This window comes from Accipiter gentilis, chromosome 21, assembly GCF_929443795.1.
Source record: "Accipiter gentilis chromosome 21, bAccGen1.1, whole genome shotgun sequence".
NCBI lineage: Eukaryota > Metazoa > Chordata > Aves > Accipitriformes > Accipitridae > Astur > Astur gentilis.
This window is the reverse complement of record NC_064900.1, coordinates 16022136-16046937: the sequence shown is the minus strand read 5'-3', so window position 1 is coordinate 16046937 and position 24802 is coordinate 16022136. Positions and strand designations below refer to the sequence as shown.

The 24802-nt window shown below is 48.3% G+C and overlaps 1 protein-coding gene across 5 annotated transcripts in view; it reads right to left on the bottom strand.

Annotated features, from left to right (window-relative positions):
* The window catches only part of ILDR2 (immunoglobulin like domain containing receptor 2), a 109746-nt gene extending 85511 nt beyond the window's left edge, over positions 1-24235 (bottom strand). For 2 of the 5 annotated variants that reach the window (XR_007509001.1, XM_049824334.1), the window contains exons 1-4: positions 23975-24116; positions 13804-14136; positions 12591-12710; positions 3051-3107 (exon numbers count right to left, since the gene is read on the bottom strand). Coding sequence is in view for 4 of the 5 variants with exons in the window: in XM_049824334.1 (XP_049680291.1) it covers positions 3051-3107; positions 12591-12710; positions 13804-14136; positions 23975-24020 (556 nt within the window). In the remaining variant the exon portion in view is untranslated. Of the gene's footprint in view, positions 1-3050; positions 3108-12590; positions 12711-13803; positions 14137-23974 lie in introns of all 5 variants that reach the window. The other 3 variants (XM_049824335.1, XM_049824336.1, XM_049824337.1) reach the window with 2 other exon arrangements.
* Between the last annotated feature and the right edge of the window lie 567 nt (positions 24236-24802).

The following is a 24802-nucleotide window of genomic DNA, read 5'->3' as shown; positions in this document are numbered from 1 at the left end:
GAACAAAAGTAAAAGTCTTTGCTTTGTTGGAGTTTTCCTTAACTCTTTTACAAACAATTCCCTTTTTTAAATTCCATTTTTAATCTAGAACTTAAAATTTCCTCTAAAAAATGTCAGTGAAAGGTCTGGCATTTACAAACCAAGACACTTCATTTCAGAAGTGTCAAGTGAAATGGTTTATATTTTTTTAATATTTTCTTTCTTTTTTGGCTGAAACAGATGAATTTCATTTAAATTTGCAGGTACTTTTGGTCCTTGTGGAATAATTTTTTTTTTTTGTGAAGTTACTATATGCTGAGAAAAATTCAGCTAATGAGTAAGGAAATGGCTGGAGGGAAACATTCATGAATGGAAAAGTAAGAGCTGAGGGAAGATTGATAACAGTTCCTCAAGTGCTGGTTCTAGAAGCTATCTTATTGAATATTTTCATGAATGACCTTGACTCAGAAAATAAGAGTGTGTTAATGTATCTTGAGGGTAAGAGATAGGGAAGCATTGTAACTAAAGGTGAAGACTAGGATATGTTATAGAAATGGCCAGTTGTCCTCAGGCCTGCAATAAGAAACATGAAATGCAGCAATATAGTGAATTTCAAGGTATGCTGCGATACTTTCAAGGTCACATGTTCAAAGATTAAGAACAATTTCTGTTCTGAAGAGGACTTCATTAGTTGGAAACAACTGAAAAACAAGAGAGATGATCCAGTATACTATTTCATCATAGGACAACTGTAACCACTTATGCAATACAGCCACAAAAATGGCAAATGTAATCCTATGCCCAACAGAGGAGGAATTTCCAGTAGCATTAAGGAAATATTAATGCCATCATACAACGCCTCCATGTAACTTCATCTGACATTACTGATGTTATACAGCTCTGGTCATCTTCGTACAAGGAAAGATGAATTCAGGTTGGAGCTGATGCAAAGCAGGGATTTGAGGGGATGAAGGGACTCAATAGCCTGCCTTGCAGCAGGAGAGCTGAAGCTTGCTGCATTAGTCTATTAAAAAGAAGGCTGAGAGCAGATGTAGCTGCCTGTAAATATGCTAGGAGGATGAATGCTAGGAGGAAAATCAGGTATTATAGTTAAAGGTCTTACATGAATGGGCATAAACAGGCTATGAGTAACACAGATGGAAGCTAGAAGCAGCACATCAAAGAAAGCGATCCAATGGGAGAGAGAAAGGCCAAACCCAGACTACTCTTAAGCTTGCTAAGCTTATGAAAAGGATGAAATTACATGGCACTTGCGATAGAAAGCAAGACAGCAAGCCAGACTATCCTTTCCAGTCCTGTGCTTCCTAATCGATGCCAATCTGAGCAGGCCAACAGCTCAGTGGCTTTTTCTTTTGTCATGTTCACATCTTGTTCTTTACAACCATCACTGATACAGAGAAGGTGGTGAAATAGTATTGCATGACAGAAGTGGCCAGCCACAGCTATGCAGTGAAGCTCAGATGTCAGATCTCCAGAGCTATTAGTGAACAGTTCACATCACTCCATAAAGGATAAAAGCCTGGTAAAGGAAAAAACCAAACAGCAAGCCCATTGTAAGTGTATCTGTGGTCTACCTGAAAACGTTCTAGGAGTACAAAAGGGGGTCAGGTTAGTACGTCCATTGCACATTGCAAGATACTCAGCAGCAGGAGTGGATGTTCGAAATCAGTGTCCCAGTGACAGGGACCTATGAATCAGGAAGGATTTTATTTCACAGGAAGTTAGACCATTTGCTTCTCTGATGAGATTAAGAAAACAGCAAAAGAGCCTGCTGGCTCCTCCTTTATGCACAAAACTGGGTTTCAACCAGTTCCAGATACAACTGTGTAACCCTGAGATTCAAATGACTACCAAGTGAAATGCTGTGTGCCCTCACTCCCTGGAAACTACTGTATTCAGCTTGCAGGAGCATCTGCTTTTGTTTATTCAGGTAATAGGCAATGCTAACAGCTGAAATGTGGTTTGATGCTGCCTTTTACACTTTCTCCTTGTTTATACCCATGCAGTGAGGGTACCAGAAAGCTACCTGGCCAGCACACAAGAATTTTATGCCCATTCAATAAAATTGTAAATAGCAGGGGGAAAAAAGCATTTGGCAACAGAGAATCAATTCTGTCTCTGCTGAAAAGACCAAGCCCTCTCCTGCCATGCTGAACTTCCAGGGACCTCTGGGTTACACTGGAGGTGGGGGAGTGTCTGCCTTCTCTCCATTTGCATCTCTGGGACAGACTTGAATATAGCTTCACACATTCATGTGGAGTTGCATTGTTGCACAAACGTGTGAAAGAAACACTCCTTGGGCACCATCAGGGGATGATCAGATGACTCAAGGGCTAAATGTTCCCACAGCTTTTCCCTTTCAAGGACAATCTGATGCACAGTCTGTTTCCTCTGCAAGGAGTGCCAGAACTGGTGGCTCTCATTAGTTTGGCTAGCAAGGGATTTATCATGGGCACAGAGCTTCCATGTCTGGTCCAACCAGTTGGTGTTACCTAGATAATGCCCTGACCATGCAGCACAAGAGGGGCTGTGCCACTGATGGGTTACTAACCAGTGCTCTATTTCTAGCACCTCCTGTGCTACCATCTGTGGTGATGGCTGTAATGGTACCCGCAGGATAGCGTCTGGGGCGCGGAAGTTACTACTGCACAAGAGCAGCTGACGTACAAAGCCATATGGGCACACGAGGCTGCTGAGGTCTCACAGGCTGGAGTGGCGTGACCTTTGTGCTAGCAGGGGGAGAGCAGAGAGCTTGATATAAAACCTCCCCTGAACAGAGCTGGCATTTCTGCTTCACACTGATCCTGGCATGACATCAACCATCTCTGTATGTTGGCTCCCAGCATGGCCATTCCTCCCCCAACTCCCAGCATCAGCTCTCTCAGATCTCAACCCAACACACTTTCCCAGTAAGCGACAGGCTTTTCTCTTTTTATCCCCAGGTAAAACACACATTCGAGTGAAATGTACACCACATAAAGATGCTGCAAAAGGATAAACAGACAAGATGACAGAGGACTGGGTGATTGAAGGGCGAAATGACTGAATACCTGGCATAATCTCCACAGCAAAACTGGGCAAGAGATCAGCAAGCAGCCCTGTCCTGCCTAGAAAAGACAGAAGGAGGAGAACAAGGAGAGAGGTTACTGCAAGAAAAACACACTCCCCAGCCCCTGCCTTAGCCTCCAGTCCCCTTCCTCATCAGACCACTTGCACTCTGTTAACGGAATTCCTATCAACCACAGATGTCATCCTGCTTGATGCCTAGTGTCTACCTCTGCACTTTAGCCATTTCTGTGTCCTTGCATTTTATATTTATCAGCAGAGCTGGGGGGAAAGAATCTGAAATAGAGCTTCTCCGATCTAGGCACAAAATGACAAGGAGAGGGAGGTCCCCCTAGCATGGTTACACAGTAACATCTTTCTGGAATTATGCTCTACACATGCAAAAAGCTCCTGGAAATGCACAACAGCTCTCAAATAGAAGGATTTAGTTTACTTTAAAAGAAACCCAGGCCCTTGACAAGTCAGCCACATGCATCCAACACCCTTGGGTAGTGCCTTCCATGTGGGGCTCTGCAACTGCAGAGACAGGCCCAGGAAAGGAGTCTTGAAGCATGACTGTGAGCATGTGCTACTTAATTCAAGATGCGCAAGCAACTTGGTGAGACTGGGTGATTCAAGTCTAACTCTCAAGTGAAGCAAACCAACCAGGGAATGATTTGTGTAGAAATCTGTAGAATCACTTTGCAAAAGGAAAAGAAAATAAAAAAAAGCAAGTCAACTTCTAATTTATAACTGAATACGAACAAAATCCAAGCTGAAAGGCAGCCTGATGCCTATTTGTTTTGGCACTGAATGTCTGGGATATTTCTAATACACAGCAAACATCCTTCACAGTGTTCAGCTATAATTTACACACACCTCTGCATCAGCAGAACAGCCCTATGGGCAGCTGTGCTACGTACTCTTTTATATAGCACCAGGATCATGCTAGGTTTTTTGAAAACATGCATAAGGTAGGAGAGCTGCACTCTGAAGAGAGACATACATTGTAGATGTAACGTAACAGAAGCAGCTAAGGGTAAGCCAGCGCAAAAGTGGTAGAAAGCTACCTTTAACCTCCCCACATGCCCTTCAGGTCCTGCACTAAGCAACACTCAGACACAATGATGAACTGGATCCCAAGTTCCTTGGATTCTAGCCTGTCCTTGAAGCATGTTATAATCAAATTCCCACTGTCCGTTTTTTCTGAGTGCTTCAGCAGAGGTTCTGTAGAGATCAAAAATCCACAAGGATGCCTGCTGGAGCCATAATAAACATACTCTGAATGCAGGCAGTGCTTTGCAACCAGTTGCAACTTATCAAAGCTGTCCAGTACTCACAGTAACGCCATCATGATGAGGTGCTCCTGAAGCCTTGGCAAAAGATACAATGCTGATCCTTCGGATAATTCACTACTTTGAAGGAGGACTCCTGCCATCAGACTACTGCAACATTTTCAACTACATATACAAAGAGCTTCATGACATGCTTTGCAGTCCATTTTCTGGAAGGATCAAGTGTCCAAACTGCTCACAGCTAGCTTATTAGGGGAAAGTGCTCATGTATGCTTTCTGCTGACATGACACAGGCATATATGCAACATATGTGTGGCTTACATCTTGGGTGCCACAAGTGGGCTCGAAACACACGCAACAAATATATGCCTTGTGACACAGTATGAAAGATTTACATTACGTTCTATGTGCATATTAAATATATTCCTTATTTTCCCAGCACACACCAAAAAATATGCAATTCTTGCATAGGCCTCTGTGGGTCTGTATGTGAACAATGTACATGTGAACCACATGCACGCAGAACATATGGGCAGACACGGGCATGCAGCTTGCCTCCCACGTGCATTACCTCCGCACAAGTTCACATGCAGCCCTAGTCTGAGAGCAGGCGCCAATGGACAAAGAGCTGGAGGTATACAGCTAATTTAGGGCTGGGAGTTGTGGTACCAGAGGTAAGGGAGTGACACCTATAAAGAGCAGAAGCTCCATCTCATGAGTCCAAAAAGGTGCCTGCTTTATTTTGAACCTACCCGAACAGCCTCAACCCCTGCTAGTGCTGGATCTTACAGTGCCTCCTGGTCCCCAGGAGGAACCACACATTCAAATGGGAAGAAGCATCCCTCAAAAATAACAGTGCTTGAGAGCTTGGAAACTTGTTACACAGGCAACCAAGGTAATTCCTCTGTGCTACCTACGAGCAGTCGAGTATTTCCCTGCTTGTGCAGCCTCACTCGGCTCTGCTGAGTATCTGCCTGGGGAATTTGCTCCCCCTACCCGGCCAGTGGGGCGCACAGCCCTGGGGGCCCCAGAGCCACCAGCGGGGGATGCACAAAGCCTGGGGGGGCCCGAGGCAGCAGCGAACCCCAGCACGGCTCAGCCTGAACTTGCCGTCTTGACTAGCCTAGCTGACAGCCAGCAGGCACAAAGCTGCCTCCGGACTGCCGTGCCCCCAGCAGCTTTCAATGCACCACAGCTCTCCTCCCTCCCTGTCCTTGGCTGAATTAATTCACAGATAACCGTTCCCTACACCGTGCGCTTCCCCCTTAGCGGGTGAAGCCAGCGCGGGGGGGGGGGGGGCTGCCGGCAGCCATGGCTGCCCTGCAGTTGCCACGGCAACGGGAGGCTCCCCGCCACTGCCCCTCGTTGAAGGCGACTTTCCTCTTGTCGCTGCTGCCAGCAACAAGTGGAGCAAGAGCACCCAGCCCACCAGCCAGCCCGCCAGGCCAGCGGGTGCAGGGACAGGGTGGCTTGGGGCGGGGGGGGGGGGGCAAGGGCCACCGCTGACTCTTCCCGGCCTGTCCTGTGCAAGACCCAAAGCCAGGCAGCAGCCGGCAGAGGGGAGGCCGGGATGGCACCGCAGCGGGTCACGCAGTGCCCAAAGCTGTGGCAGACAGGGCAGGGTGGCAGTGAGCAAGGCCTCCTTTTGGACCCACGGCTGAAACAGCAGCCAGGAGACAGCCACAGCACCCATGGCCAGCACGCTCCCAGCTCTCTATGCCCAGGCTGCTCCTTCCACGGGTGTTAAGCTCACCTCACTTCTCTCTTGTTTTTTTAAGGAAACTTTAAGGTGGAGGGCTGAGGCTAGATAGCAATTGATGGGGAGAAAACAATTTAGTAAAACATCCTGCCAAGAGACCCATCTGGCCACACCACCTCTGCACAGCAGCTCTGCCTGCCTGGGAGAGAGGACCGCAGGCGCTCCAAGACACGGCTGGGCATGGCCACCGAAGGGCAGCTCTGTGCCTGCCCCCCCCCCCCAAGGCCTATGTGTCCTCTGTGTAAGCTCTCACCACCAAGCCCCAGCAGACACCCCTGGGGGAAAGAGGGAACAGATGATGGCCCCGTTTACCAGGGCTGTCCCAGGTGGCTCTGTTGGAGCTAGGAGCCTGTCCTCATTCCAGCACGGATCTGGGACATGCACCCGTCCCTACTCCCACCGTGCTGCTGCGGGGCTCTACCCGCCCGCAGCGGCCTCTCGCTGGGCACGCTGTCCGCCCCAGGCCCCGGCCAGCCTCAAAGCGTGAGGGAGCCCACGAGCCCCCAGTCCGCACCGGCAGAGCACAGTGGTAGAGGGCAGGAGGAGGAACGGGAGAGGAAAAGCTGAGTGGGTGCAGAGCGGCTCCAGAAGGTGCAGAGATACAGAAGAGGACAGGAGTTCATACACAGGAGGCAGGCAGGTGACAGAGTGAGAGAGCAAATAGCAGCAGATCAGGGAGGACCTGGAGTCAAGCAGACAATTAGCAGAGAGTCTGCAGAGAAGAGACACAAAAATAATTAGGATAAGTGGTGCAGCTGAAAAGAAATGATGACATGAATAAAGTAGGCGCAGGTGCAGTCAGGAACATGGCAATTGGGTAAATACAGGAACATGGTAAATACTGGCAATTGCATAAATGCAATAAATATTGGGTAAATATGGGAATAACTGTTGAATTGTTTTCCCTGTTGAGGGCTGCCTCCACAGCCCTACCTGCAGCAGTGGGACCACGGGAGGCAGCAGCTACAGCGGGAACTATTTCTTCCTCAGTGGTGGAAAAATTTGCCAAGCCGTGCCACAGCAAGGGGCCCCTGGCATGGGACACTGCCCTTAGGGGAAGTTGGAAAGCACAGGAGAGGAAGCGTGCGTGGCCCTTGTAAAACAGATACTTTTCCAAGGAAGCTGCTGTGAGGTTTATTGGGAGAGCATGGCTCTGCAAGGAGTCCCTCCGTGCTCCCTCTGCTCAGAGTAAACTTCATCCTTTCTTCCCATCCCTCTCTTCAATTGGAGAGAGAAATAGCAGCAGCCCTTCTTGGAGATCAAAGTTTTAGCAGGCAACAAAGACCTCCAAGGAGGCTGTTGCCATGGCTACCTTAGTAACGGAGGTCTTTTAACCACGTGAGCAGCGTGTGGCTGTTGCTGGCAAATAAGGAGGAAAAGAGGGGTAAAAAACCTTGGCAACAAGTAGCACTTCTAAATGGTGTGAAATAAATAACTAGGAGTAGGCCGGGCTAGGGCGAGGGGGATTAGACCCAGATTACAAAGGCTGCACCACAGTGGTCCGGGGCAGGGCAGCAGCGCCCAGCCTAGCAAGGACAGGACCAGTATTCTGGGGGTGGCAGGACACCAGCGGCCTTCCTGGCATCAACGCCTTTCCTGGCGGTTTAAGTGGAGGGCTCCCGTGCCAATCACATCCTTCGCCTGCTGGCACTACTGGCCTTCGTCTCGAAGGCGCAGCTCAAGGTCGGAGAGCGCTCCCCGTGAACTTGCTTATAGACACCTCCCCGGCTGAGATCTGGCCCTCTCATCCCCAACACATGGCCAGAAGCACTGACATCTCTGCCAACTGCTGTGACCCAAGTACTGGCTCGGAAGCTACTGGCAGCTTTTCAGCGAAACAGAGCAAAATCCTAAAACCATCGTCCTGCAAGGCAAGATTTTGCCAAGAACTTTCCTGTCTCCAAAACCACACCAACTCTTACAATACAGTCTCTCCTGGCACACAAGAGACTCCAAACCTGGCTATATTTATACCAGCTATTGAGTCATTTTGCTGAGTAAGAACTGCCCTTACTAGCACTGCACGCCATACACACACGACCCAGTAGAGATTTATTCTCTCTGAAAGCCAACGCGTGTCTCTATTAGTATATTAATTACTGTGCAATATGCTGTGTTGTATATGTATCTACATTCTTTCCCACCTATGGGTGTTAGACTTTATAAATTTGGGGGTTTAGCCTAAATCGATATTGGCTGGTAATATAAACTACCAAAGCTGTCAGTTTACCAATGTTAAATGCTAGCTGAGTTCAGAAATTAACAAAAACCTCAAGTGCCAATTGTTTTTATTTAAAGCGTAACAACAGTAGAACCTGAAGCTTACAAAAGATTAATTATAAAATAATATTTCACTACTACATAATTTATGTAGTATAAGCTGCCAAACTGGATAGAAAAAAAAGCAGGCAATAGCTGTCTAGCAAAGCACGTGGATCACTAACCAAAGTATCAAACCAACAATTGGGATTAGTGGATCACTTTCCTGCCTCTTCCAAGAGCTTGACACATCCTTGGGAATGAAACCATGACTTCACGATGCACGTCTAAGCTATGTAAAATCTTGTAATGCAAACATTGCCAAGCTTGCACAGACCTACACATTTCAGGGTAGCCAGCTGTGCCTAGCTATACCTACAGCCATTGCTCTATAGCTGTACCAACTTGGGAAGGGAGCAGTATAGCTGCTTTCACAGGACCCTGCACCCGATTAGTAAATTCTGGCTCTCGGAAAGGCTTACTGGGTTATATGCAGTCTCATGCAATTAAGCTAGACTGCTTCCTGATGTGAGCTGGGTCACATGAAGCTAGGATGTGGTATCCACTGACACTGCCCTGTATTTCTGATTCGAAGGTTACTCCAGGCACCCTGCATCCACTGCACGGGTACACTTGCAGTTCCCTTCAGCAAAGGCCGCAATGAATGACTTTACTGAAGCCCACTGACATTCTTATATAAAAAGCAGTGCACAGGGGCTACAAATAACTATTTGATTAATAGCACTGTCTGTGTTTCAAGAAGCAGGACATTCAGCTGTTAGCTACTAAGACAGAAATGTAGACTTTCTTAAACTTAGGATTCAGCCTTTTTGATTCAATCACATTAGTTCTAAAACCCAAATGTATAAAGTTGCAAATGGATTCACTAGCCCAGTTGTAATGTCAGCAAAGGGTTCTATATTTCTAGTAAAACATATGAGTGCAGAGAGCATCACTTGACTCCTGTTGTGGAACTGCTAACCTCTGTTACTAGTCTAGTCCTGCTGCAGCAGAAGCAGAGTTCATACAGTTTCCAGCATGCTAGACCTCATTTGGAGATTCCAAATGCCACCAAAATACAAATGTTTAGTAAAAGTATAATAGTACTTATTAATTTAAATTCTTTCCTTACTCTATAAGAGGTTCACTACCAGCCAATCCCCTTCTGTGTTTCTGAGGCTCAGAGGTTACTATCCCTCTTCCCTTGTCTGCACTGATTCCATTAGAGAGGGTTAAAGTCCCTGACTAAGCTACACCTACTGAATGGTCTTTTCAGCAAAGCACATAAGCACATGCTTAACATCAGGTATGCTTTATAAATCCTATTAGCTTTGCTGAGCACAAATGGATATAAGTAAATGCTTATCTGCTTTTCTGAAATAGGCCTGAAATGAAGACAGCACATGGGATTCTCTGATGCTATCTAGAGTTGTCCAGCCGCTTTGTGTGTCAACATGACACAGAGGTGACAAAACTCAACATGCAATCCCATCATAACCCGGGCTGACTGACAACTTAGACTTCACTGGAAGTCTCTGTGATTGCTACCCTAAGAAAAAAGGAATACTGTAATTTGCTCAGGTTTTTGATTTTGCTCCAAGTTGTGATAAAGCAGCTTTTGACCAATTGTTAATGGTGTAATTCACTGTATAAAAGCAGGATCCTCCACTTTTAGCTAAGCAAATTTCCATTAATTTATTGATGCTATTAGGTATCTACCATTTTTGCTGCTCAGTCCTTTCAAGGTTTCTACATGATATTAAACTTCCCTGTTCAGCAGTATCTTTCTCTAACCTAAACACACCTTTCATCTTGGCATTAATATGAAACCAAAAGAAGGGATATTTTCCTATTTCCTTTTCCGTTACTGATTTTTCTGTCTTTCTCCACTGATAATGTGAGTGGGTAGAACCTCTGCTCTATTCAAAATTCTAATCTATGCTTAAATCATGCAGCAGCCCCCAAATAAGCAATGTAAATTATATTTGAAAGACCACTGTCAGCAGAGAGCAAACAGCGAGCAATGTGCTGTGGAAATCATAGCATCTCTCACAAACACTATCCCTCCACTGCTCCAACCACTCTAACAAGGAATCTGGGTTCCACTCAAAGAGCAGCAGACAGCAAACAAAACCCTTTTACCACATGTCCCCTACGACTGTGGAATTGCTCCGATCTACATCTGTACTCACTGTCTCCCTTGAAGCAGTGGGATGGAATAAAAAATGTCCCAGAAGATGCCAGAATATTAAGAAAAGGTATTTTCAACACTGGCTGCTTCCTCCTCTAGCCATCAATGGGGAAGAGGTAAAGGAAAAGAAAGTAGAAATACCAGCAAAGGTGGAAGGGGAAAAGGAAGGGAAAAAGGAAGGAAATGGGTGGGTAACCTGGAATCGCTCCAAAAGCTGGAATGTTGCCTCCGTACACACTACCCAGGAGAAGAAATACACACAAGCTGCGCCAAACAGCATGAGGCAGAACAAAGTATGCCCACGACAAGTATGCTTTCATGCTGCTGCCAAACTTTGCACAGTGCTGCAAAAAGTGCAAGGTCAGACCCACAGGCTGTAGTGAACAGAAAAGCAGATGTGGTCAAGGTAACGCAGCCTAAGCTAGGTGTTTCCTCCCAACATAATCACAATGAACTGGGGCCAGGGACATCATCAAGCCAGGTTCAGAGGAGGGGATTTCTTTGTTCCCCCCCCGCATAGTCTTCTGTACACGCTGAAAAACAGATTCTTCCTGTTACCATAGCACTGTTTCATCACTGGTGTCTGAGCACAGTTGTAGACACACATAAGAGGAAGACACCAAATCCTGGACAGGAAAGTGAAGAAGGGACATAATTCAGCAGCCCATCACCATGCAGCCAACAGACAGCTCCTCTGGAGAGGCTATGTAACAGCTACAACTGCCACCTGGCAGAGGTAACCTCACCTGAACTAACACAGGTCAGTCTTGGGCCTGTAATTCACTAGCATATAATACACAGTCACACTGTGGATTTAGACAGGGGTATGACACCGTTTTCTGGAGGGACCCATTCTCCAATTGTCCATTGCTTGACTGACATCTGGAAAAGTCAGGGGAGGTGATGGCACTGTTATAGTCACTCACGCATTCAATCTGGTTTATTTTGTGAGGACAATTACAGCTCCAAATATAAATGCCAATTAAACTCTGATCTTAGTCATGAGAGCAAGAGTACTTGACAGACATGTTCTATTGTATGCTTCTATATATCACCTACACACTATAGACCCAAGCTTTTTAACGTTTCCTTCACAGAATGTACAGAATCTGTACACGCAAGAACCGTGCAAGCATGCTGACCAGACAAACACTGGTATCAGCAGGTCTTAAGGTAAGTTGGGAAAAACTCATCTTACTCTCCTGGGGCAGTCTAGGGGTGAAGTACTACAGCTGGCTCAAGGCAGCGTCAACAAATGTCCCTGAAAGGCCCATTCCACTCTGCTTTTCTCCCCTAGCTGGGATGGGTGCTTTTATGACCTTTACAGTTAGCTGGATTGTGGAAGCCATCACTGAAACCTAACCCTGCAAAGAGGAAAGAAACTGATCCTGCTAACCACACTGCTCAAGGGAGCTTAACAGAAACAGAGCCAAGCATGCATACTGGAGAGAGGACAGGTCCTTTTAGTGGCAGCACCAGCTTAGACCTGTTTAGGGTGACTGTGAAACTCCACATCTAACTGCACAAGTACAATTAGGGAGACAGAAAAATCTCCCAAACTGACACACATAAGCAGATAAACAGGGTGCTTCTCGACATCCTCACAGGTCAGAAGAGTGGGACAAAGAGAATGTTAAAAGACTGCAAAAAGCATATAATTTGATGTCTTCTGGGTATCTTTTTTTTTAAAAGAGTCTGTCTCAAGTGCTCACTTTGCTGCAAGTTTATTGGTTTATGTTTTAAAAACAAGGGTTCTGGCTTTCCACAGCCCCGCACTCTCTGTAGTCGTTTACGCCTGCACAAGGTGTGAGCAGTGTGGGTGTAAACATTACTATTCTGGTTTGGTAGCGTTTACCACCCACTTTGCCTAGGTGTGAATGACTGCACAAGGTGCAAGGCAATGGTGAAGGTACTGCGGGGACTGTTTTACATAGACCTTACACCCATAGTAATATGGTGCACAGATATGTAGAGAGCGAGAGAGCAGAAGGAAAGATACATCAGCTACCTGCTGAAAACGCAATCTGGCAAAAGGGCTTACCAAGCACAAGCAGCTCCACCGATTCTTCATTCTTGCCCTCCACATCATCCGGTGTGATAATAAGGCAGTAATAGAGCCCACTGTCTCCCCACATCAGCTTCCCAATCTGAAGGTCTGCATCTGAAAGGCAAAGAAGAAAAAAGTCAGGCTTTCCCTCCAACACCTACAGGAAGAGTGAAGTGTGGAAAGCACTGGGTCCATCTCCATGTCCCAAATCCATTTCATTACCTTACTAAGACGAGGGATTAACCTTATGCAGAATATCACTATTCAGGAAAAAACAAGAGACTCAGGACTCTGTGGCTGTTAAGTGGGAAGACAGGTAATGCCGCAGAGGCAGCTCACTCTGCAAGCGCCAAGAGCAGAAGGGGTAACTAATGTTACTCGCTGTCCTTATCACCCAAGCCCTGGGGTCCCAACAGTATTTGTGCAAGAAGGGCTTAGACAGTGTCTCCTCTATAGCACTTCAGTCATCTGCTGAAGACGTTCCACGGAGACATAAAGGAAAACACTCCCCCTTGCTGAGGCTGATCACATGCTCTCCACAGCAAGGAGCCTCCACTTCTGACTGAGGTGGTGTCACGAGTCAAGCAGAAGCTTTGTTGCTTTTGAGAAACAAGGTTTCTCACACAGCCTTCCAGACCAAATGTTTAGGCACCCTGCCACCCCCCACGTCCAGCCAATTTGACTTCACCCCATGGAAATCTCTTCCTTTCACACTGCCCAAAGCTGCGTGGGTTTAGATTCATGATGGGGTAAGCTGGTGAAGTCCAGAGTTGAGCAAACATGAGGTGTAGGATAATTTTGGTATTTTGAACTGGGAAAAAATCACTGGAGTTCGCAAGGAAGAAAAAGCTAGCCTGCAGAGACTGAATTCATATCTCTCTTGCTGGCACCCCTTTGTTAAGGAAGATCTATATACAGAGCAATATGCAGAAGCCAGGAATAAAAACCTTGCACTTCATCAAAGGGAAAAGAATACTGTATGAGGGTTGGAGACCTACATGGAATTGGATGAAGGGAAGCGCCAAAGGAAATAACCTTTGGGTCTAGGGTTGGTTGGTTGAATCCTAAAATGTCTGACATACAACAGCTCCCTTCCAGCAGCCTTTTCTAAGGGAGTTAACTGAACAATTACCACCAGCCTCCAGCATCCCAATCGCTAAGGGTCCATTCCAACACCCACCAAGCATCACCGGGGTAGGAGAGTTACCGTGGACAATGCTGACATCTCTTTCCTTATAGAAGTCCCCTATAGTAACGGCAGATCCTTGTTTGGAGGCCACGACACGGACTGTCCTCCTGCTGTCCACACAGTCCAGGTAGGGATCCCAGTCCAGGTTCCTCTTGCTCATAGTTTGTAAACCAGAAGTCGCCATACCCAAAGCTTCTCCCATTCGGTCCTGGCAGTAAGATTTAAACCTCCACTGTACCACAGCCGGTTGGGTGGAAGAAGTAGAGAAATGGCAGCGAAGCAGAGCAGGCTGAAACAACATGGCCACCTTCTTCTTCTCAGGCACGGTGACCTGCAACCCTTCCACCTCAGCTAAAAGACAAAAACATGAGTGTCATATGCCTTGGCATTGCTTTAAGAGGAAGCTACTGCATTTTATCATAGCATCATTCTCGCCACGTACATTAAATTAAAACATCCATCTGTTTCAGGTACTAGCATGCAATGCTTCTCAATGTATGTAAGCATGGATGTTGGCAGCAGAAGTTTGCTTTTTTCATAGTCTACTGCCACAAGGAAAAATACAGCACGATGGGGCTGAAGGCTCAAATGTAGTATCCTTACACCCTGCAGAGACCCTAACACAGTGGTGTGATGATTCACTTCTGTGGCAGGTTCACAGATAAGGAAGAGATATTTTAGGGATGGCCATACTCCATTTCTACAGCAGGTCAGCCAAGGGGCCAGATCCTGAGTTCATAAAAATCCCAATGTAGAATAAGTAACCACCCTCCGAATTTTGGTGGCATCACACCTCCTCTTTGAAGTCAGGCAGCACACAGTGCCTGGCCCAGCCCGCTGTGCACTGGTGCCCAGTTATTGCTGCTTGCTCTGCCAAACTCCAGAGATGCATGAAGGAGCAGATCCAAATCGCACAGCTCCTGCCAGGGCTGGCATGTAGCACTGAGAGAAATTGCTCCATGTGGGAGGTGCAGAGAAAAATGGCCCAAACACTCAAGCTTTTCACATTCCCAGGGAGGAGACGGATCCCAACACGTAATGTTTATCTACCAGCTGATGGGAGAACTGCAGCCTGGAGCTGATGTATTAAGGCCTCAGAGAAGACGCATGGGACTGCTGCCACATCCTTGTGTAGCTTAGGGAGAAGCCAAGAGTCAGCGAGCAATGCCAGCAGAAAGCCCTCGGGAGAGTGTGGTACTCCATCTACCCGCAGGGGAACGGCCGAAACCTCCCACACATGCCCTTCATTGCTTCCCTCCTTTTTGCGCTGCAGGCAGCAACGACTGAGAGCACTGACGCAACGCGGGAAACGTACGCTGACACCTTTCCAAGCAGGGAAGTGCTGGCCTGTGGAGGCAGAGAAACAGCCCAGAAGCAAGGAGGGGGCATCTAAGAGGAAGTTTGTAACCAGGGGCACTGCAGCGGATGGACAGCAGGCCCAGATGGCGACGGTTTGTATGAGAAAAAGGAACCAGTTTCAGTACGGGACATGTTGATGATGGCAGCTCCCTACATCCAGTTATCATACACCCCAAGGCCTGGAGCACGCACAGTGAAAAAGAGGACAAGTTACAAGGAAACATTCAAGAGAATAAAGCAGAAGAGGATGTTTATACAGCATCAGGAGGGACTGATGGACTTAGGGGAAGCTTAGGGAGGAATGAAAGACTAAGGACAACGAATGCCTTCCTGATGTCGGGAAGCAGCAGGAGAGAAAGGCAAATGCCAGGAAAGAAGAAAAGAGAGTAAGGATAAAGTGTCAGGGTAAGTTTAGGAAGCAGAAGGATAAGCAGGATGACAATCATGGAAGCAGGAAGCTTACATTCAGCTGGAAGAAACTGAAGAAGGCGTCTCAGCTTAGGTCAAAATAATTTCAAAGGGCTGGAGCTGGAGCCAGGTTGCAGGAGATTAAGAAATGATGTAGAGATGAGAGGAAATGGAGTCAGCAAAAATAAACCACCTGCTCCAGAAACTAGAGATGAAAAGGAGATGGAAGCTGGCAAAAGTAAGTGAAATGACAGGAGATATCTTTAGGATGGGGAAAAAAAAGGCATAGACTAAGGCATTGGAGTTTAAAGCAGACAGAGAGCAATAAATGCATCAACAGTATGACAACAGCAGGCATGAAGGGACAAGGTCAAGTTAGAGACAGCTGCAGACCTGAAAAGCAAAAGCAAGCAGAGATCTCATGATCGGGAGTCAGAACCAAAGGAAAGTGAAGAGGCTGGACCAACACTGAATATTCATTTCAACAAGTTATCAATGTCCAAACTATAAATCACAATGAAGTCTATAAATACCAGTCAGAGGATAAAACCACAGTATGGACAGAACCTAGGGGAAAGTGTATTTCAGAGAGGCAAGATAGTCACTGATACTAACAAAGACTTACTGATTTAGGCAGGATTTGACCCTGGGGACTACTATGTGAAGGCCTGCAGTGCACAAGGGTGCTATGGCATATCAACAGGAATGCTCTGTTATGCATACAATGAATGCATGACATTATGCATATCGTACTTGTGCCAAGTGGAAATTGCACAGGAGATGTCATTAGTTTTGCCAGAAGTGCCTGGACCCAAATCCAAACACTGAAGCATGGGTGTTCTCCAGAGTACCAGAAAACACAGCTGAGGTCCCAACAAGATGTTCCCACATGAGAGGCAGGGGCATGAGGCAGCTCCTCCACCTTCCCAAGGTGCAGGCAGAGAGATAACTCAAGAAGTGGCAGCTGGGACATTTCTGCCAGACCTTCTGTTCCCAGGAACTAGAGGGGCAGAAACGTGGGGGCCATATGGCACTAAGAGAACACTGCCACTTACTTCTCAAGGTGAACCAAGTGGTGACATTGTCTTATTCTCTCCCCCCCAGGGCCCTGTGCTTCCTGGGTTGCATCTGGATGCAAGAGACATGACGAACACGTTGAAAACCAAATGGATCCAGGTCAGACCTGTATCTGGCAACTCTATGCCTGACCCCACGCAGTCTGTGGCCAAAGCCAGCACGTGACATGAGCTGACCAAGTGACTCATCACGTTACTTCAGCTTCAGGGATAAAACAGTGACACAGTGAATATTTAAATCTTTCCCTTGTGAAGGAAGTACACTGCTTAGTAAACACAGTGCTTTCAGCTAACCATGCACCATAGCCCTCCTTCCCTGTTAATGAGATTAATGAGTTTGGCAAGCCAGGGACTGCTTTAATAAATGATTAGCTGAGCTTTAGCAAATTCTCATCTGACTAACTTTCCCCATCCTACCCCCATGTGAATGTCTATATAAAGAGAAAGAAAAAGAAAAAGAAGGAGAGGGGAAGGGGAAGGGAAGAAGGAAAGGAAAGGAAAGGAAAGGAAAGGAAAGGAAAGGAAAGGAAAGGAAAGGAAAGGAAAGGAAAGGAAAGGAAAGGAAAGGAAAGAGGAAAGGAAAGAGGAAAGGAAAGAGGAAAGGGAAAGGGAAGGAAAGGGAAGGAAAGGGAAGGAAAGGGAAGGAAAGGGAAGGAAAGGGAAGGAAAGGGAAGGAAAGGAAAGGAAAGGGAAGGGAAGGGAAGGGAAGGGAAGGGAAGGGAAGGGAAGGGAAGGGAAGGGAAGGGAAGGGAAGGGAAGGGAAGGGAAGGGAAGGGAAGGGAAGGGAAGGGAAGGGAAGGGAAGGGAAGGGAAGGGAAGGGAAGGAAAGGAAAGGAAAGGAAAGGAAAGGAAAGGAAAGGAAAGGAAAGGAAAGGAAAGGAAAGGAAAGGAAAGGAAAGGAAAGGAAAGGAAAGGAAAGGAAAGGAAAGGAAAGGAAAGGAAAGGAAAGGAAAGGAAAGGAAAGGAGCTTTTGGGAAAACAGGAATTCTTTTTCTATCCAAAAGCATTTGGGAGAAGTGCAGTAAATTATCTGGAGTCTTCTATATCCTACCCCAAGCTCTTTATTAATTTTTAAAGTATTATTTTTGGATCCTTTCCAGAAATAGCATTTAAGAGCAACACAGTGCCTCAGATTGAGAGACTGAAGCAGTGGAAACTCTAGATCCGTTTAAGTCAAATTATATACAATTATATATGGCTGAACTGGCAAATTATACACCTGTTATTTCCTCTGCCAAAAAAAGTGATCGGAGTCAATTCATGTAGTACGTCACTGCTGTAACAGCGTCCATCAAAAAGGCCAACAGGATGTTCGACTGCCTGAAGACAGATGGTGGCTTTACAGCTATCAGTTATCTCCATGCACATGAATTATAGAGGTCTGCTTAGGACTTCCTCAACTTCAAGAAGGAACTGTTGACCTCAAAAATCTTCAAGAGACTAGCCAGGATAAGAAAAGCCTCCGTTGTATCACAGGACAGAACTCTGGGCTGTAGCAAAAGGGTGAAAGATGTGAAAAAGGATGACATGCTCAGTGACAGCACCGTGGTAGCTCTTTGTCTAGTTTAATACAAGTAGGACTGAAAAGAAACTGAACTGTGCTCTGCTATGTTTTGACTAATGCAGACAAAGCAAGATTAGCCCAGTTTCAAAATCATCATGGAAGTGTAATTCCGGCACTCCAGAGAAGCAACCTGTTCATTGTGAATTTCACAATGTTTGAACTTTCACAAGAAAAATCTAGCTCGTGGGAGTTTCATGACTACATGACGATTTTGCTTTCCTTCTTTCTTGTTCTCCTAAATCCCCAGAAAAAGGTCTGCAAATATTAATCAAGTGCATCTTAAAAACACAGATATCCTTACTCTCAGAAAAATAAAAACAATCCATGATTTTGTGTGTCTGTGCATGTGTATATATACACTCTCAGAGAAAGATCTTAAAAATAATCACACTTCAGAAAAACAATTGTATGGGTTTTGTCTGTTTCTCATTGGCACTGTGTATTCATCTCCTTTCTCTGATTCTTTTCTTAAAGTATCCTCAGATTATGCATTCAAACTATGCAATCAACTTTACACACAAGCTATCACTAATACGTTTTAGCAGTGATTAAAGAAATTCCAGGAAGTGATTATAAAGGAGATATTTGTACAGGCACATTTCAGCCTTGTGAGCCTGATCTTAAATGCCTTCCATGAGTAAATGAGGAAAGGCAATTGAGAGGTGATAACTTAGGCTCTTGCTTTTCAGTTGCCCTCCGGAAAATCTGCTGCCTCCCTGAGGCTAGATGAATCCCAAGAAGATTTAGCTTCACTACACAGCCTTAAGTTACCCTTTATGAATGGGTTCATAGAATGGGTTGGGTTGGAAGGGACCCTGAAGATCATCTAGTTAGAATGAAGTTGATCTGAAGCACTAATGCCTGTAAATAAAGGCAAAGCCAAATACTGTAGTTCAGTGTAACAGGTCTCAGACTGCATCCTTCTAGCACACAAGATAAGATTTGAGTCCAAGAGAAGGCAACACACGTTATTCTTCAGGTCAGCATGGGTGTCCCTACCTGTGCATGCATCACATCTCTTTCTTTGCAATTATTTGGCTCACACTACCACTTGCCTGAGGCAGTACAGCTGATGCTACGTAACTACAAAAATTACATTCCCCAATTTTGTGCACCTTTATTGACAGGAGTGGCAGTTGTGCACACAGGAGAATGGAAGTCATCAGGCCCTGAACCAGGCACCTCAGGAAAACTACTCCTAGACTATACCTAAGGGCTTTGGCAGAAAAGCCTATGTTCATTGGTAAGAGACAGCGCTCCTAAGGTAGTTTATATCACTTCCCCAAACAAAATAAACTGTTAGGCAAAAGGATGCTATATCTTTCTTTTTTGTGCATTAGCTACTGTGAATCAATTAAAAGTGTTCCTTCCCCCACTGCTGAATACGGGCACACCATCCACACTTTCAAATGTTGATCAAGCCTGAATCAGGAAGTGCAAGATCTGGGCTTCGAGAATGGAAAGTCAGAGATTATAAACAGATGTGTAAACAGGTGAATGGAGAGCCAGTGGAATCACTAAGATTGTGTTGTACAGATTCTTGCCTGCTCATGCTGGACTAAATCCAATCCATGCAATTTATCAGCAAAAGCCATCACCATCAGATTATGTTGAGTGGCTTATGGGAAATGAATTGGATGTCTTGGTCTGGTTCCTATCAGACTTGTGTTCTTAGCTCCATGGCCACTAATTGTCAACTTTTTTAGCTAGCAAGAAACCAACGCCTAAATAGGTCAGCTGCAGCTGAGGTGAAAGACTGGTACTGCTTTTTACAGCTCCATAGCAAAACTGAGAATTTCAGCTCCCCAACTGCTTAACCTGGAAAGGGGCAAAAACAAAGCAGCTGGAGAAAAGCATGGCCTTGCACACAGCACAGAACCTCAATACAAAAACACTCCATGTAGGACAGAGCCCAGACTGTGCAAACTGACTGCAGTAGACATTGGAGTATTCCTTGCTCTTCCCCATTCTCTGTGATGCTGTCCCCCAGGCACGCCATTGCTCTTGACTTCTCCAGGGAAGTACACAGCCCTGAAATGGCAAGGACTAAGTAAGGGCTTTCACAAGACCCCAGGGCATTTCGTGGGCTTTTGTAGGTATCGGCCTCTCTTCACCAGCTTCCCTGCGCTTATTACACTCTGTTACGACCTGCCCCTTTCACACATTCACAAAAGTCACCCTGGATGTTTTCAGGAGAATTATCTCAGCTTTGGCCACCAGATCAAATCTACCCTGTCTTACTACTGTCTGAAAGGTGTTCCAATTGTCAGATAGCTCCTGGTTTACAGTCTTGATTCAGCATTCCAGAAATCATTCCCAGAACTATCACTCAGCAATTGGTCACCACCAGAATCCTGAGAATAAAGGAAAAGAAACAGGAAGACTCTCTCCAAGCCTTATAACACCAAGCCATAACACCTGTTCTTAGGATGGCATTGGGATTTCCACTGGTGCCAGTCCCACTCGAGGTCATCTCACATGAATAAAAAGAAAAATGTGATTTCTTCCCAGTTACACTATGCTTATGCTGTGTGTAGCCAGTCAAGGGAAGTCAGATGAATACTTTAACTCAAGGCAGATAAAACAGTCTATCCATCTCCCTGCCTTCCCAAGAAGTCTGCTCAGTTGGCCAGGAAACAGCAAAAAACAACTGTGCTCCAGCATGCCCCCTCTGCCTGCTCTCCTAAACTGTGGCTGGGAAAGCAGAAGTAGTATAGTAAATCTACCCGCCTTTGTACCATACCATTGCATTACAGTGGCTCTTCTGCACAGGGAGAGTAAACAGGTACCAAGTGCTAAATTACTGGTGAAAAATGACTTAACAGGGAGAGAAGGTCACATTTTAACACGGACAGTTTTCTAACTGTAACCCTTCTAAGCTTAGCCTGAGTCGTGAGGCAGAAAAAAATCTGCTGTGCTTGTTCTGTGGGTAAAACTGGAGTCCAGTCTCCAGTGCAACACTTCTCTAGTTTTAAATGCATTGGGAATTACAGCATTAATATGAATAACAGTAAACACGAGGGGAGGATTCATTCCAGAGTCAAGCTGCACTTGGTAGTTTACAAGAACCAGCTTTACACAGGGGCTTAAGGATACTTGACAAATTGCACCTCCTTTTTCTAGAACAAGAAGAACACAGTCCCACACATATCCTAACCCGTGTCACTTCACAGGAAGGAATAAAGGATGACCTGCTCTTCATCCTTTTGCTGTTGTTATTAAAACACTAGCTGTAGGCGCATGGGAGAGCACGGAAGGAGGAAGAGAAGCTAAACCAAATCCATTGTACCTCACGCAGGATTTTTTCAAACTGCGCTAAGAACTCACAATGCACAAAACCAAACAAAAGATAAATGCAAGAGCCAAAAATTAAAGACAAACAAAGGACAGAGAGGAATTATTGCTGGGAGGAAAGGAACTGTGAGTGCTGATTAGAAATTTCTCAGCCCACCTCGAGGAGGGAGGAGGGGAGAGAAAGGGGCGAGAGCCTCTCTCTCTTTCTTGCTCCCTTTTGTCTCCCTGCTTCCTCCCCATCTTGCACTCTGTCTCTTACCCTGGCCCCGCCACCTCCCAACCCCCACTTCTCTTTCCCAGAGTGGAGTGTACCACTCTGGCTGGATTAGGGCTCCTTTACCTTGATGCAGACCTTTCATTCCTTTGCACAGCCACTGGGAAGAAGAAAATCTCGAATCCATGTTTGCTAGCCTCTCTCCCTTTTCTGTGCACACACACAGATGCTCACACTCACTCACACACACACCTTGTCTTATTTGCTTTCTCTCAGCCATGAAAAAGGACAGCAGTGCCTGCTCTATCGCTGGGCGACAGCAGCCGGGAGGCTGGAGGGAAGCAACTGACTGCCTCCATCTCTCAGCACACGGCTACGGCTAACCTGTTGCCTGCTGGAAGCCTTTGCCTGCTGGTGGTTGACAGCACCAGCGGCAGGCAGCCCTGTCTCAAAAGCCCAGGACTAGAGGAGACTGGAAGGTCTCCCTACTGCAGCAGTACCTCTCTCTGCATAGACCTTGCACGCTCCAAACAGCGGCTGCTGCCAGTAATCATGAACTACCTTTAATGGAAGGAGAAAGGTGTCAACAGCCCAGCCTTTTAGCTTGATGGAAAAGTCCTGATCTAGCCAGACACGTCCAGATAATGAAGCTCTTTAAAAAGAGGGAGGAATGTAATGTCATGTTTATCTACAACCTGTACTCCTTTAAGAGTCCCTGGATACTATTTATCAGCATACTACTATGGCTAGTAGGAAAGGAGTGGTAATTGTGGGTGCACTGGGGCACTCCAGACCAACTCGCTGAAGTGGGATACGGTTCAGAAGCAGCCAAATGGCAGGGAGGCAGGCAGGGAGAGAGGCAAGGAGGGAGGATGAGCTGGAAGCTGCTGAAGCCCCAGATGAGGCCGTGAAACCCTGGAAGGGAGCAGTAGGCAGGCACCCGTGTTGAAGATGACTCAGAGTGAAAAGCAAGGAAAGGGGTGGGTGGGTGGGTGGTGGGAGAGAGGTGTTATGACTAAAAGCCGAATTTACTGCTTGTGAATCCTAAATCTGAATAGGAAGAGGGAAGAGTCTGAGGTCTTTTTTGTGGGATACATGGGTGGTGGTGGGAAATATATGCCACTTAATCCAAGTGCGCCTGTTTCTTCTTCCAGCCTGTAACCAGCCTGCCTGGCGAAGTCAGCCTGCTGCAGCTTTTCCTAAAGCCTCCTGCTCCTGCCTGTGCCTGGCTGCTGCACCAGCTCAGAGAAGGCAGATCCGGCCGCTGACCCGAGGGGGCTCCTTCTTTCTCCGATTCCCGGCTGACCTGCCGCTCTCATTCCGCTGTAATCCCTACCCTCTCCTCTCCTCGCTGTGCAGCTCTCAGACCCAGCCTCTCTTCTGCTTCTTCCCCCTGCCCTCTCCCCACCGCAGAGCCCTCTCTGCTCTTCTCTCCGGCTCCCCTCCCCCTTGCTTAGGGCTTGTCCGACCTCTTCGGGAGCCGGCCGGGCAGGAGGTGGTTGGCGAGCTGCGCTGGGGTAGGCAGTCCCGTCCTGCGCTCACAAAGGCCTGGGTACCGCTGCACCATGGATGCACCGGATGGCCGGATCCTGCCCCCCTGGAAGCCGGGGCGGAGGCAGGGCAGCCCCCTCCTCTCACACCTCCGTTAGACGGCGTGTGCGGCCAGGACACCGCGAAAGGAGAAGTTCCTGCAATTGTTCCCGGCCCGGCGTGGGCAGGCGGGGGGAGACGAGGGTTGTCGCCATCCCCCCCTGCACCGCGGCCAAGGACACTCCGGCCCCAACCCCGCGCTCCTGCTGCCTCCCCGGGCCGGCTCCCACCTTCCCCGCCACAAGCGCGCTCCTCTGCCCCCCACGCCCCGCGCCGCGGTGAACAGTGGCCCGATCGCCGCCCGCCCCCCGAAGCGCCGGGGGCCCCTCGGACCTGCCCCCACGGCCCGCCGGCCGGGCCCGCGCAAGCAGGAGAGGCTGGCTGCCTCCCCCCCTCCCCGGCGGGACCAGCCCTCTCCGCGCAGTCTCCGCAAACTGCACCGCGGGACGCCCCCGAAAAGACCCCCACCCCACGCTGGCTCCCTCCGCAGCTGCCCTCCCGCAGCCCGCCAGGGCATTTCCCCAAACCTCCCGGTTTCGCCCTAAAGAGAGACGTAGAGCCCGCCGGGCACGGCACGGCACGGCACGGGCACGGGCACGGGCACGGCACGGCACGGGCACGTCGGGGCCGCCGGGACGTCCGTGCCCGTTGCCCCCGCCCGCGGCCGGCAGCCCGCGGCCCTACCTGCGAGCCACAGCAGGACGATCCAGCCCAGGACGTGCCCATCCATCTTCCCGCTGGCCCAGGCGGCGCGGGCGGGCGGGCGGGCTCGGGGCGGGGGCGCCGTGGGGCGGGCGCGACCATGCCGCGGGGCGGCGGGAGAGGCCCGGGGGCGGCGGGAGAGGCCCGGGGGCGGCCCCGCCCGGCGAGCCCGCAGCCCGCTCCGGCAGCCACCTCCCCGCAGAGCCGGCCGGGCTGGCGGCGAGCGGCCGCGCCGTGTGGCTCCGCTCCTCCCCCGCCGCCGGCTGCCGGCTCCCGCGGCGGCGGCGGGGGGCCGCTTCGCAAGGCCGCCCCCGCGGCTGTCCGGGCGCGGCGGCAGGCGGGGACAGCGCGGCGGCGGCGGGAGGCAAGCGGAGGACGGCGGCGAGGGGCGGGGGGGGGGGGGGAGCCGCGGCTTCCCGAAACTGCTTCCCTCCGTCCGGCGAAGGGGCGTTTCGGTTGGCAGGTGCCGCTGGGGGCTTGCCGGAGCTCTGCTCAGCCTGCGGGCGACCCCGGCACGTTTCTCTGCAACCGCTTCGGCCGCCGAGCCCTGGGCGACGCGCGGGCCCCGGCTCCCCCGCGGGGCGTGCGGCGGCCTCTGCCGCGGCCCCGTCCCGGGTTACAACTTCGCTAGTGCGCACTTAAAAAGTCCACTCCGGTCGTCTGTCCCCCCTCAAATTAACCAAACGTGTGCTTGGGAAACGAGTGTAGACTGTTCCAATTCTGAATTTCCCTGGGGCTTCCACTTCCAGCATGGGCACTGCAACTAATTACTGTAATTTTTTAGATGAAGAGGGGATGTAATCTTAGATG